This window comes from Artemia sp. Qi Xiang Cuo, chromosome 7, assembly GCF_049724085.1.
Source record: "Artemia sp. Qi Xiang Cuo chromosome 7, ASM4972408v1, whole genome shotgun sequence".
Lineage (NCBI taxonomy): Eukaryota > Metazoa > Arthropoda > Branchiopoda > Anostraca > Artemiidae > Artemia > Artemia sp. Qi Xiang Cuo.
Window position 1 is genome coordinate 39336630 of NC_142800.1, and position 15601 is coordinate 39352230.

The window sequence follows — 15601 nt, forward strand, 5'->3', positions numbered from 1 at the left end:
ATCACACAACGACTCAGCAACGCAAAAACATCCACTAAGCTCACTGGTGTCCCACAAGAATATCTAGTGACCTCTTCAGTGACTGGGCCAGTGACGCAAAATGACCAGTGACTGGGCCAGAGATGCGCTCTAAGCTTTCCCTTCATATTTTTCATATTTTTTCTTTGAACTCTTGGCAATGGACAAATGAATAGTCATATATAACCATCATACTGAAAACAAAATTGATACCAAAACTTTCATTATCATAAATCCTATGCAATCATTAGCAAAATCACAATCTATTTTCAATTTTTTTCTTACTTAAATTTATGTTACATCATTACATAAATGGAATTTGGACACACTTTCTCATTTTAATTATTCCATTCCCACCAATTTTTGATTGTAAATGTGCTTTCACGCTGATACTCTAAATACTCGTGTTTTATTATAAAGGTGCTTTCATATTGACACTTAAAATGCTAGTTGAGTGTTCCTACGCCTTAGTCCCTGGAGACATCTTAAAGAAAAATTTACTGGGAGTGGCGAAAGTTCTCGTGAAACTTATTCTATTCAGGTTGTGATAAACAGATTAGATGATATAGCTGTCTTATTATTTTTCCCCTAGTTTTTGCCAAATACATTATTTGAAAAATTTAATATCTGAACCACTATTAGTTGTGTTTATCATAGGGTCATCAATAGCTACGATCTATGTTCGTGACATTCTCTTCAGCATATCCGGAGAAAAGAAAAGTTTCAAGCACCTGAATGCACTGTAATAATCCAGATAGTCTATTTTATGGAAAAACTGGATGAAAAACTCTCAATCTAGACGAGTATTGCTGTCCCTTTTTTTCTGTTTTCTCAAAAGAAAAAAACTGAAGGTTTTTCCTCTTTTCTTTTTCCGTTCCTTTTTCACGCTATGAACAAAGACTGCTCAGAAAAAAAAGAGAAGAAAGTACTCTGTGGGACGAGTTCCCATTTTATGCAGTAAGCACCATTTGCGTTTTAGCGTGTTTTTAGGAGGGGGGCTGGAAAGTTGACAAGAGTGGAAGTGCTGTGTAAAGCCGAAAATCAGCACCGACTAATTAAAATAAAAATTTTTTTTTATAGTTGATAGATGGCATTAGATCCGACATTTCATGTTGGAGAATTTAAAGATGAGGGAAACCACGGGGGGGTGATCCCAAGTGGATTGGCCAATATTTTCAATTTGAAAAGCTTGGTGATGTAAGCGCTAGCGACACGAAGCGTTGCGAGCGTCAAATTTTTGTAAAATGACACTTTTATACAAAATTGACACTATTTTGCTACCCAAAGTAGCACCAAAAAAACCGGCTGAGTGGCAACCCTGATTGGAAGGATTTTACAGTAAAATGTATTCTGTTATGATAAAATAAGATTATTTTACTCCCAAGAGAGCCATGCGATTGCAGAGCGGAAGGGTTTTAGCTGTTATTTTCATATTCAAAATCTTATCAGCTTCAATTCAAGTGTAATCAGATTTTTTTTTTTTGGGGGGGGGGGCCTCCATCCTTTATTGTACTTAAAATCTTTCATGTAGGTATGCTCGAATAATATTTTTTTTAAAATTTCTAGCGTCATGATTCATTTGGAATGCTTGACAGTGATGACCCTCAACGCTTATATACAGATTTTATACCCGGAAGAAACAGAGGAGGTACCCGGTCCTCTATCCAATAAGAGAAAACATAAATCTTATGTAAGGCTTGTAAGAGGAAAACCTTTGTTGTCAGGTTACAAAAGGGTTCTTGAACCATAATATGTCTTGCGCAAGCCACCTAACAGGAAAAATCTTTGTTTCTAGAAACACTAAACATATAATATCTGGCCCACAGGAAGCCTTACAAATTTGAGAATCAAAACAAACTCTTGTCTAGACCATGTAGGTAGAAAATCCTTTCTTGTCAGTAACACGAAAAATAAATATCTGGCCATCAGGTTTTTAGACATTTAAATTTGCAAAAACCTTCGTCATCTCCATTTAAATTTGCATAAAATAAACATTAGACTATTGCCTTGGAAAAGGTCCGGAGGGAAAACATCCCGAAGAAAAAAATATCTCGAAGAAAATAAAAACATCTCGAAGAAAAAAAGCATTTCGTAGAAAAAACAACACCTCGAAGAAAAAAATCTTAAAGGAAAATAGCGTAATATACAGTAGCTTAAAAAAAGTGTCGGTACAGGGATTCGAAGGAATAGAGCCCTGCTTGTAATTGGAATAGGGTTGCTACTTATCTTGATCTTTTTGTATTTGCAATAGATCACAACAATCACTTTCTAACCAATATATTTTTTTGACTTACAGAGCAAAGAACAACTTAGCCTCCATAATTTTTTGTGCAATCTTGTGTGCAGCGCCTATTTCCACTGGTGTACTTGGAGTTCTTCTTGATGAGTGTATGATTTGTGATTCGCAAATGTGCGGTCCATACAGTAGGTTATGTTTGTTATATTTCATATTTAGCTTTTGACTTCTTCCAAGTTTTTTTTATCACGAATACACATTGTCTTCAAGTTGGCTAGCACTCAGTGTTTTTAAAAGTAACCCTACTGACAGTCGTACATTTCGATAAAAATCATATCATGTCGGCGCAACAGAAACTTAAGACTATGTTGTTTCAAATCATTGATTTGTTCAAGCTTATTTTCGATTAGTATACTCTCTTTCTATCTTTCATCAAATTTGCTCTCTTCCTCAACTACATAACGACAGCAAAGCACAACAGCAAAGCAGGGATTTTCATACAAAAACGGCTACTACTATCCGTTACAACACACTTGGCAAGACTAAAGAACAGCTGGGTAAAAAGTTATTTACTTTCTTTTAATTGATGAGTTTTTCAACGATTAAGTTGAAAACGGCTTACTTTTCGATTTGACCTATTTTAGTATAACCTTTAAACCATATGGTCACGTAGATTTGAAACAATAAACACTGGATTGAATTGACTTACACAAAACATCTGCCTTGGTTAGAATATACGGCTGCATGAACTTTTTGATGAAATACTAACACTAAAGATTTTGAAACATATCGGTTAAACTCAAAGTATAATCACCTACGAAACGAGTACTGACAAAACTCTCCAAAAGTGACCCCGCGTACCTCAGCGCCTCTAGACGCAAAATGTTATACTACTTAATCGCTTTGAGCCAAAGTACTTTTCTACGAGCCAATAATTATGCTAGAGCGGGATTCAGGCGACGAGTGACCGGGATAAATTGCGTAAGTACACAATTTAGTTGCCAGGTTCGCATAGGTATACAAAGGGTCACTTTTTTGTGTGGAGAGGATAGGTTTTGTCAGTACTTGTTCCGTAGATGATTATACTTTGGTTAAACTGAAGTTGGTTGTTCGGTCAGGTCTAATTTTATCTGAAGTTGGGACAGTAGCTTGTTAATTTTGGTATCCAAGAAACTTAAGGGGATCTATAAATAGGAGATGCTGATTACTAACTTTGGCGTCCATGAAAATAAATTACACAATTTAGTTAGCATGATAATACACCCATAGAGGAAGACTACCGGTGGCTTCATTTCTTAGAAAAAAGAAATTCAAAGAAATTACAAAGCAAAATATTAAAATCTAAGTTAAGCATAAACAAAGTCGTAAGATAATTCAACCTTCAAACAAACAGATATCCAACAGTTTGTTATAACGAACAGTAAGTAGGAATTGACTCGAACCAATACTAACACTAACAATAATAGAGCTATCGCTGGGGAGACCACAACCCCCCCTCCCCCGCCTCACAAGATTTATTCTGGCATCCTCATTTGTTTTTTCTCTGTTTTTACTGTTTTTTTTTAATAAAACTGTCAATTTGGTTAACTTTTGGCCCTCTTGGCACATTACTCCCCCCCCCCCAATATTTTTCTCTAGATGCACCTTTGTAATAAAGGGCACTTATTAATGAATCACGATTTTATTAATAGCTAAAAGCTAGCAAAGAGCAAAACCCCACCCATAGGGGTCAGATGTTTAAAAAAGGCGTTTACAAAATTTGAAGAGGTGGTAGCAAAACAGGGTGCTCTTCCATTAGCTGGACTCTTTTATGTAGTGCTAGTTTGGTTAGTGTTAATGAAATAACATAAAATAGGATGACTATATAATAGATATGAAACAAATTGGGCTATATATTTGCACATTGGGGGGGGGGGGGGCAAAGCATATATTAAATACGTATCCTAAGCTAGGTACCTCTTCCCCCCCCCCCACAACCCCCAAAAAAAAAACTTTAAATATCGTATACGCAATTAAATTATGCTATACACTACAGATGTGTCTTGTATCATCCTGTTGAAAAATGGGTTTTCCAACGCGCTCGAGGTTGAGATATAAAAAGAGTCCAGCTAATGGAAGAGTACCCAAAACATTTTGTCATATATTAGGTTCCTCTTGATCCAGAAATTTACGGCTGTAAATTTAACTGATCTAGTTCAAAAGTTTTAGGCCCCTAAAAGAGTCTGGTCATTTGTACACAGAGAATACCCCTAAAAGTTTTTAGCCACTGAATTTGTGAGATCAAACATGTCCTTTCTTTTCCACTTGGAAGCCTAACTATGAAAAATTAGCTAATTCTATTAATTACAGCCCTTGCCCAAAGGACGGCGGACGTCTTTTGGTTTGTTCATGAATATTTATCAAGTCTTTGATATTTCTGAAGAAAATGGCTACTTAAAAAACGACTATTGACTAAATTACTTGGAATCAAAAATTGTGTACATAGCCCGAAATTGGCCAAAATTGGCCAATGTCAGTTACAATGCTGCAATGACTTCTTCGAAACCTATGTATCGCGTCAGCTAATAGTTTTCATTGCGTATAATACCAGGTAGCCAACCTAAAAAGTAAATAATGACAATTAACAATGTTGATTAAACTGCTGCTGAAATAGCAATTAAATCATGAAAAGTAATTGGGGGAGGATTATTTTCAATGTCACTTTCTTATTTTTATTGAATAAAAAAAAATGACCCCCCCCCCCTTTCTCTCTTAGATTTTGAATAATGTCTCTTTTATCTTTTCAACAATCTTCCCCTTGTCTCCTTGAATTTTCGTGAATTGACACCCCTGATGGCAAACAGTAACTTGAAAAAGTGTTCATGATTGAGCATATTGCTTCTTTTTAAAATCATAATGTAGTATATGAACACTTTTCAAAGTGGATCACCATTGCAAACGAGGAGGAAATTTTTTCATCTCGTCTCGTTTAAAATTGTCATTTTTTAGGGTATCAGTCTTTCATGCTTCTCACCATTTTTAGAAACCTTCTATCTTTTCCAGTAAAGATGGTGGACTGAAACTCGAATATTCAACCAACATCACTTGTCATTTCATTCAAATTAGCTTTGATTGTGAAAAAATCTTTTGTAATATTATTGTCAATCTTGACAAATCAAAGTTTCAGTGTTTAAAATCCTGTCTTATTGCTTAAAATTTCTGTCTTTGTTTTCCCATTTTTAGATTTTCGTCCACTAACAGTATTCTACATTTGCGCAACAGTGGCAGCATCTCTATCCCTAATTACCTGTTTATTTGAAGTTGGATTTACCGTAAAAATCGTCAATAAGTTAAGAGTAAGAGATCGAACAGTAAGTTTATGGACTAGACTACTATCTTTAAAAACAAAACTTTTGTATTGCAAATTTAATGAAATTTTAAATTTAATCTGATACTAACTCACATACCAATCCAGTTAAGGGGATTCGATGCCATAAAGAATCAGCCTATCTCGTACAATAAACTCTTAGTTTGTGTGGCCGGAACTATTTAGAACTGGTTGGGATGTCTTACCTTAACTTGTAGAGCTTGGATAAGCGATCCGAATAAACGGTAGAAAACTAAAAGCCGACGTCTACTTTCCCTGAAATCTTAAAAAAACCTTGTAACTTGTCTTGTTTTTTGCTGGTGACTGATATATTTAGTTTTAAAGAAACTTTTATCATTAGAAGGTGTAAATTTTGTTTTTCCGATCAAACGGGGCAGCCTTCTTTTTAAAATTCAGGAAAGGGTTGTCCCTAAAAACTTTTTACTATGCCTACTAGGAAAATCCCCAAAATCACCTCAAAAGAAATCTCATTTTATCAATCTGACGGCTTTTCGCATTTTCCGTGGTGCAACTCGCTTTGATTGAAAACTTTGCCGACAGAATTCCATTGTTTTTAAATCAAATTTCATAATCAAATCACATATTCTCAATTGGTTTCAATGATAAGTAATTCCCAGGGAGTATTTGCTAATGAACCCTTCGCCTTTGAGACAGTCAGCCGACGTTGATGCTCACAAAATGATGTATAAAGTATCGAATCCTTTTAATCCGGTTGCCTGTTGAGTTTTACTATAATATGAGTCAAATTGTCTTGACTTAAGTTTAAAACTAAGATTTTTAGGTGCCGGTTGCTAGTAATGGTACAATATGTACAAAACTAGGAGAAGATAAAAACCTCCAGATACATTGCTGGTGCATCGGGTGTCAAATTAGTGTTTCAGGTCCTGGGTCTTTTTACAGGAAAATGTAGCTAGCCTGGTGTCCAGACAACGGAGATCAATCCCTGGGCTCTGTATTGCCAAGCAGAGCACCAATCCACTCTGCAATCGTAGGATTAAAATAACATGCATAAAATATACATAATTAATACTTAGGCTATCCATGCATTACATCAAAATGCGAAATGTATTATGGTAAAAATGAATTTTTCCAAAAAGGCACAATATATTCTTTCTTCTTCTCCATACCTGGGCACTTCGTATCGAAGGAGTTGTCGTAGAAACTTCCAAAACGGCTCATTCGATTTGATATTGGAATAGCTAGTGCCCATTTTAATAGTCGAAAGCGATTGGAGGGCAACTAGCCCACCCCCCCCGCCCATCATTCCCCCAAACACATCCAATCAAAATTTTGAGATAGCCATTTTGTTCAGCGTAGTTGATTTCCAAATATAAAATATCTTTTTGAGGAGGACACTCCCCCACAACCCTCGGGGCAAGTGTCTTAAGTTATGACCTGGGGGTATATAAGGTTTTTACAGAAGGCGTTGTCGTAGAAACTTCAAAAAAGGCTCATTCGATTGTAAATTGAAAGGGCTAGTGCCTTTTTTAATAATCGAAAATGATTGGAGGGCAGCTAGCCCCCCCCCCCACACGCCCATCATTCCCCCAAACACATCAAAAAAATTTTTAAGATAGCCATTTTGTTCTGCGTAGTTGATTTTCGGATATAAAATATGTTTCTCACGAGGACACTCCCCCACAACCCTCGGGGCAAGGGTTTTAAGTTATGCCCTGAGGGCATATAAGGTTTTTATAGAAGGTGCTGTCGTAGAAACTTCAAAAAAGGCTCATTCGATTGGAAATTCAAAAGGACAGTGCCCTTTTTAATAGCCGAACTTAATTGGAGGGCAACTAGCCCCCCCCCCACGCCCATCATTCCCCCAAACAGATCCAATCAAAATTTTGAGATAGCCATTTTGTTCAGCGTAGTTGATTTCCAGATAGAAAATATATTTTTAAGGAGGACACTTCCCTACAACCCTCGGGGCAAAGGTTTTAAGTTATGCCCTGGGGACATTTAAGGTTTTTATAGAAGGCGTTGTCGTAGAAACTTCAAAAAAGGCTCATTCAATGGGAAATTCAAAGGACTAGTGCCCTTTTTAATAGTCGAAAGTGATTGGACGGCAACGAGCCCCCCCCCACACCCATCATTCTCCCAAAAACATCCAATCAGAATTTTGATATAGCTTTTTTGTTCAGCGTAGTTGATTGTCAGATATAAAATATCTTTTTGAGGAGGACAATCCCCCACAGCCATCGGGGCAAGGGTTTTAAGTTATGCCCTGGGGGCATATAAAGTTTTTATAGAAGGCGTTGTATAGAAACTTCAAAAAGGCTCATTCAATTGGAAATTCAAAGGACTAGTGCCCTTTTTAATAGTTGAAAGTGATTGGACGGTAACTAACCCCCCTCTCACGCCTACCTTTTCCACAAACACATCCAATCCCAATTTTGAGATAGCCATTCTGTTGAACATAGTTTTAAGTTTTGGAAATTAGGTCTTTGAGGATGACAACCCCTTTACAGCCCTCAGGACAAGGGCTGTAAGTTATGTCCTGGGGGCATATAAGGTTTTTATAGAATGCGTTGTCGTAGAAACTTCAAAAAGGGTTCATTCGACAAGAAATGGAAATTATACCTTTGAGCAGGACACCCCCCCCCAAAGTCTTCAGAGCAAGGGTTAATAGTTATGCCATGGGGGCATATAAGCTTTTATTGAAATCTGTGTCGTAGAAACTTGAAAAAGGGCTCATTCTATTGGAAATTCAAAGGTCTATTGCTCTTTTAAATAGTCGAAAGTGATTTGAGGGCAACTAGCCCGCCTCTCACCCACCTTTTCTCGAAAGATATCCAATCAAAATTTTAAGATAGCGATTTTGTTCTGCGTAGTTGATTTTCGGATAGAAAATATGTTTCTTAGGAGGACACTCCCCCAAACACCCTCGGGGCAAGGGTTTTAAGTTATGCCCTGAGGGCATATAAGGTTTTTATAGAAGGTTTGTCGTAGAAACTTCAAAAAAGGCTCATTCGATTGGAAATTCAAAGGGATAGTGCCCTTTTTAATAGCCAAAAGTCATTGGAGGGTAACTAGCCCCCCCCCACCCCATGCCCATCATTCCCCCAAACAGATCCAATCAAAATTTTGCAATAACCATTTCGTTCAGCGTAGTTGATTTCAAAGGGCGTGTGCCCTTTTTAATAGTCGAAAGTGATTTGAGGTTAACTAATCCTCCTCTCACGCCCACCTTTTTCCCAAACGCTTCCAATCAAATTTTTAGATAGCTATTTTATTCAACGCAGTTGAAAGTTTCGGATATTAGGTCTTTAAGGACGAACCCCCCCCCCCCCCACAACCCTCAGGGCAAGGGTTTTAAGATATGCCCTTGGAGCATTTAAGGTTTTTATAGAGAGTAACGCTGTAAAAACATAAAGAAAGGCTTACTCAATTGAAAACTGAAAGCGTTAGGGCCATTTTAGGTTTCAAGCTTTATTGAAGGGTAGACGAACATTTTCTCACGTCCGCGCGTGCTTCCGAACCATCCACTACATATTTTGAGTTAGTAATTTTGTTCAACGTTGTAAAAATTTCTGGAAATTAGGTATTTTAAAATGATAACCCCATCAGAGTCCTCAGTGCAAGGGTTGTAAGTTATGCCCTGGGGGCATATAAGGTTTATATAGAAAGTTGTTGTAGAAACTTCAAAAGGGGTTCATTTGAATGAACATTGAAATTGCCCTTTTTAATAGTCGAAAGTGAGTGGAGAGTAATTAACCCCCCTCTCACGCCCACCAGGTCCCCAAACACATTTAATCAAAGTTTAGAGATAGCCATTTTCTTCAACGTAGTTGAAAGTTCTGGAAATTATGTATTTAAGGGATGACAAACCCCCCAGAGTCCCCAGGGCAAAGGTTTTAAGTTATGCCCTGGGGGCATATAAGGTTGCCCCTCCACACGCCTACCTTTTCCACAAACACATCCAATCAAAATTTTGATATAGCCATTCTGTTGAACGTAGTTTTAAGTTCTGGAAATTAGGTCCTTGAGGATGACAACCCCTTTACAGCCCTCAGGACAAGGGTTGTAAGTTATGCCCTGGGGACATATAAAGTTTTTATAGAACGCGTTGTCGTACTTCAAAAAGGGTTCATTCGACTAGAAATGGAAATTATACCTTTGAGCAGGACATCCCCCCCCCCAAAGTCTTCAGAGCAAGGGTTAATAGTTATGCCATGGGGGCATATAAGCTTTTATTGAAATCTGTGTCGTAGAAACTTGAAAAAGGGCTCATTCTATTGGAAATTCAAAGGTCTATTGCTCTTTTAAATAGTCGAAAGTGATTTGAGGGCAACTAGCCCGCCTCTCCCCCACCTTTTCTCCAAAGACATCCAATCAAAATTTTAAGATAGTGTTTTTGTTCTGCGTAGTTGATTTTCGGATAGAAAATATGTTTCTCAGGAGGACACTCCCCCAAACACCCTCGGGGCAAGGGTTTTAAGTTATGCCCTGAGGGCGTATAAGGTTTTTATAGAAGGTGTTGTCGTAGAAACTTCAAAAAAGGCTCATTCGATTGGAAATTCAAAGGGATAGTGCCCTTTTTAATAGCCAAAAGTCATTGGAGGGCAACTAGCTCCCCCCCCCACGCCCATAATTCCCCCAAACAGATCCAATCAAAATTTTGCAATAACCATTTCGTTCAGCGTATTTGATTTCAAAGGACTAGTGCCCTTTTTAATAGTAAAGATTGATCAGGTGGGCAGTTTCACTTACCTTGGTAGTATTATTAGTAAAGATGGTGGGAGCAGTGAAGATGTTAAAAATAGAATAGCCAAGGCTCAGGGTGTTTTTTCACAGTTAAAAAAAGTCTGGAAGAATAGGAAGATAAGTCTACAAACCAAGATTAGAATCTTAGAAGCTACAGTGATGACAGTGGTCAAATATGGCTCTGAAGCATGGACGCTCCGAAAAGCGGATGAAGATTTGCTCGATGTTTTCCAGAGAAATTGCTTAAGGATTGTTCTGGGTACCCGGCTGACTGACCGTATTTCAAACAATAGGCTATACGAAAAATGTGGTTCAATACCGCTTTCTAGGTCTATAATGAAAGAAAGGTTGAGGTGGTTAGGGCATGTTGTGAGGATGAAGGATGACAGATTGCCGAAGATTGTTCTTTTCGGCCAACCATCTAGGGTTAAACGGAAAGCAGATCGTCCCCGTCTAGGGAGGGAGGACGTCATAAAGAAAGATTTAAAGGAAATGGGAACTTCGTGGGCGGGTGTAAAAAGGGAGGCTTTGAATATATTGGGGTGGAGGAGGAGAGTGCGTAGCTGTGTTGGCCTCAGGCGGCTTGGTGCTGCGATGAGTTGTTAGTAGTAGTAGTAGTAGTAGTTTTGTGTTTGACTCGGTTATTTATTGTAATTTCTGTTCGTATTGGGTTTCATTTATTTATCGATGCTGATTTGTGGTAGTTTCACGCTTGGTAGACTATTTGATTTTATTTTTGCTCATTTTTGTTTAACGGAGTTCTTTACTTATCCTTGAAAAACTTATTTTGTGGAATTTTTTTTTAATTAATGCACAAAAAGCGAGGACGTGTTGCTGGGCGCGGTATACGATTGTTTTTAGAAGGCATATTGTACGTATTTCTAGTTTTGCCCTATCTTTCAACAACCATTTACTAATGGTTGTTTTACTAATGGTCTACATAAATGGGAAAAAATTATCGTTTGAAAACTGTTGAACAATATTAAAAAAATCCTTTTTAATTTTTTTTTTATTTTAGAGCAAAACAAAATCATTTTATAACACAGATTCGAGACTGACTGTGTTTATTTTATTCTTATTTACTTTGATCAGTAAAATCTTCAGTTATTATGATTTGAATGGCAATTAGTAAATAAAGCACTAGCAAGAACCAGCTAGCTATTCTTGTTGCCCTCAAAAATGTTAAAGACTAAAATGTTGATTTTTTTTCTGAAAATTTATAAAGACTCTGCTCGTATTAAGTCTTAACTTTGTTTTGAAAAAGCTTGTTTTTTGTTATTATTTAATGACATAAAAGACCATATAATACGCCCAACTTTTGATAACGTCCAGCACGAGAGCTCATGTTCTGTTGGAAACAGGTATGACCATCTATCAAGTTACATCCGTGTAATGAACTAAGGGCATTTTCTAGAAGAGCAAAATGTTTATGTTCATTGGATTGAGGCTTCAGTTTGTTCTGGTGTACTACTGGTTGCAATTTTTATAAGGTTCAAAGACTGAAGAAGTGTTATGTTTTTAAGCTAAATTTAATTCATCTGGTGCACCAGTGCTCAATAGAGCGTTAGCAGAAGAGACAAAAAAGTGAAAAATACACCAAATCATAGTGGGTCTAACTTCAGGCAATATATACGTCCCGTATCGAACTGGATGTCATGAGGAGTATGGGGAGCATACAACAGAAAATACAGGCACTTATTCTTAATATTCAAGTCCAATTTTTAAGTCATTATTCTAAGGGAAATTATGCCTCGGCTGATCCTGGCCAATTTTACAAATAGCGTAAATAATTTTGTTTTGGTCCGAATGGTGCCTCTCTGCTTAAAATCATAGTGGGTCTAACTTCAGGTAATATATCCGTCCCGTATCGAACTTTGATGTAATGTAGAGTATGGGGAGCATACGACCGAAAATATTGGCATTTATTCTTAATATTCATGTTCGGTTTTAAGCCATTATTTCAAGGGAAACTATGCCTCGGCTCATCCTGGCCAATTTTGCTAATAGCGTAAATAATTTTGTGTCGGTCCGAATGGTGCCTCTCTGCTTAAAATTTTGCTTAATAGTTATCCAACATGCATCAATGCTTCAGTTAAGTTGTGCGGGAGGCGTGCAACTAGATTTGTCGAACTTAGACATTAAATTGAAGAGATTCTTATCCAACTTCAGTGGTAAGTGTAAACAGCCTGTATTTGCTACCAACGTCACCATATATCAGTATCTGAGCAATAATAACAGTTACTCCGTGACGCATGGAAGGTATCATGGGAGAGGTGGCGAATGGACCAAAAAAGATTATACTTTTTTTTAGACACATTCAGTTTTAGAAGCAAATATAAGAAAAGGTTAATTCCACCACCCTATACTCCTGGCCGGTTCAATATGCGTTGCAGGTATTATGTGTTTTTGGTTTAAATAATTGCCACGGCCAAGCTTTTGTGATTTGTTTTTGGCAACCAATAAATTCACTTGCATTAATTGGAGGAAAATATTTCCATTCGGGTTAAGTACCATACTGTTCATTATCTTAAAAATTTATAAGAAATGGACAAAATAGAATAAAACTTTAAATCCATGGAGACTGAAAATATCAACATCTAAATTTTGTTTCAAGGTCCAATTGCTTTTTCTTTTCTTGACTTCAGTAAATGTAAAGTTGCAGGTAAAGACAATACTTTTTAATATAATTTTTTTGGGGTCAAAAACTAGAGAATGCAAGTGTTGAGGTTGCCTTTTAATTTGCTCCATATCGAGGCTTTATATTTGTAGAATCTTTGCTTCAATAAATTTCCTGGAGTGAAAGGACTGTCACAGGAAAATAGCAGATGTCTGGCTTGCTTAGCACGAAGACAATGCAAGATAATGTTGGGATGCTTTCTTTGCAACAGGATTCTGCACCGTCAAGTCTCTGTAGAATATGGAGGATTTTTGATTGCAAATCAACTACCACTTTTAGTGTAGTGCTACTGATGGCTTTGTCTGTTACCTATAACTCCACAAGCCAATCTACTTATTCTCTTTTGATGAGCCCTTTCTCCTGACCTCACGGTTTGCAGCAACGACAATATAAGAAATTTTGTTTACAGCCCGTTCTAACTTCTCATCACCTAAACGAGGACAATTTTGGAAAAATTAATTGAAAGTCAGCTTTGCTGGATACTGCGCATTCATTTGGAACCCTCATCATGAAGCTCTATTCAATCAATATATCTTTGTTGATTTCTTAAGTTATACTCTCTTATCACTTTTTTATTGTCGGAAAACGGAAATAAGTTTGCAACATTTAAAAAGCAACCAACAAAGCTGTGATGACCGACTGACCAATACAGAAAAAGAAGTATGAAATTGAAAAGGAATCAGTCGTGAACATTTTGATTCCCATTGTATGAATATGATTAGTAAAAATGTTAAAATGTTAGGCTTCATACTGTTTAACAGTTGCTCGAGCAGTCACATTTAACTTTTTTCTTATTTTGGCCTTTTGTTGCTAAGGGCCTAAACATAATTTTTCTTAGATGTAAAACCTACCTCTTTTTAATCAAAACCTGTTTGAATATTCAAATATTCATTGAAAATAATGATTTTCTGACAGATCATTCAACCCTAATCTGCAAGTAAACTGCCAAATTATATTAAGTCTTGCTGTGTCTCAATATTTGATTAATTAGGATAGAAAAAGATCATCAAATTCCTTTGATGCTCATTCACGCATTTCCACCAAGAGGACTGTCGGCTTATTGGTGTGACAAAAATTAGTAGTGTTCAAGGAAACGTTTTGCAGCTACCTAGCTGGAATCAAATTTTCACGGCTGATTTCTTTTCAATTTCATTTTCTGTATTAGTCAGTCGGTCATTGCAGCTTTATCGATTACTTTTATACAAGCTATAAACTTATTTCCATTACTCCGTTTTCCGACAGTAAAAAAAGTGATAAGAGAGCCTAAGCCTTAAGGAAACAACGAAGGTTGGATGATTGAATAAAGCTCTTCAGGATGAGGGTCCCAAATGGATACGCAGTATCCAGCAAAGCCGACTTTCAATTAATTTTTCCAAAATTATCCTCGTTTAGGTGATTAGAACGGGCTGTAAACAAATTTTCTTGTATTGTCGCTGCTGCAAACCGCGGTGTCAGGAGAAAAATCTCATCAAAAGGGAATGAGTAGATTCCCTTGTGGAGTTATCGTTGACGGACGAAGCCATCAGTAACACAACCCTATAAGTAGTAGTTGACATTAAAGGGTGCTTAGCCTGCGAAACGGGTGTTTATTCCGTATAATTTATAATAGTCCCTTCAATTGGCTTAAAATAATAATTTGAATTGATGTGAGTTGAAAACGCTTTTTTAAAAACTGCATAGTTTTTGAAAAGAGGGTATATATATAAGTTCACAATGACGAAAGTGTTTAAATATTGTTGGGGCTACATTCTTGGATTCCGAAATTTTCTAAGGAGTGCCTAAAACTTTTTATACATATCTCCAAATTATAATACAAAATACCATACTGATTGTTTTGTTTTTTCTAGGTAAATGCACAGTCACTACAAACTCCAGGATTATCATTAAACCTGTTGCTTCCTCAAGGGCCCTTGCAGAACACTGAGAACGTAAATATTGGGAACATATCATTAAGCCCATATCAACAAACTCAAAATGCACTGCCAGGGCAACAAGTACCACATCAAGCGAGTTTTACAGCTCCAAATCAACTTAATTACATGTCTAGTATGACAACCACAGGAAATTCTAACGCTATCCAGATGCAACAGACACAGTGGCAACCAAATCAGGGAACTGGAGCACCAAGAGCAAGGCTTTACTAGACTATGTTTTAAAAATAAAAGCTTTTCCAAAATATTTCAAATAACAGAAACTTTTTTTTATTGATGGTAAATTGCCTATTTACGATCCTTGGATGTCAGTAGAATGGGGCAGGAGAGGGTGATCAAAGCTCAAGGTCCGAGCCTTCTCCTCAGAAATATCCTGGTTTTTCCATATTTTGTGCAAATTTACCTTCCTTAATAAGAGCCATCTCTTGAAACTCAGAAGGCTAAATTTTGACCAATGAGCAGTTTTTTAGTCCACTAACAGCTACTAGGATAAAATCACCATTGAAATGAAACATTGGTAGAATTTGAGGGGCAAAATTTGAAGAGCCGAAAAAATGAAAAAGAGTCACCTGAAAATTCTTCATTTGAACAATTATTTTGGACAATTTATATGGTACTGTGCAATCGACATTAGCTCATTATATATTGCGTATTGTAAACTACTCTTA

General features: G+C 36.9%; 1 protein-coding gene across 1 annotated transcript in view; it reads left to right on the plus strand.

Annotated features, from left to right (window-relative positions):
* LOC148950260 (uncharacterized) overlaps positions 1-15364 on the plus strand; it is a 38991-nt gene extending 23627 nt beyond the window's left edge. The window contains exons 3-5 of the mRNA XM_089092269.1: positions 2315-2442; positions 5477-5604; positions 14850-15364. Coding sequence (XP_088948395.1) covers positions 2315-2442; positions 5477-5604; positions 14850-15146 — 553 coding nt within the window. The 3' untranslated portion in view covers positions 15147-15364. The remainder of the gene's footprint in view (positions 1-2314; positions 2443-5476; positions 5605-14849) is intronic.
* The last annotated feature ends 237 nt before the right edge of the window (positions 15365-15601 follow it).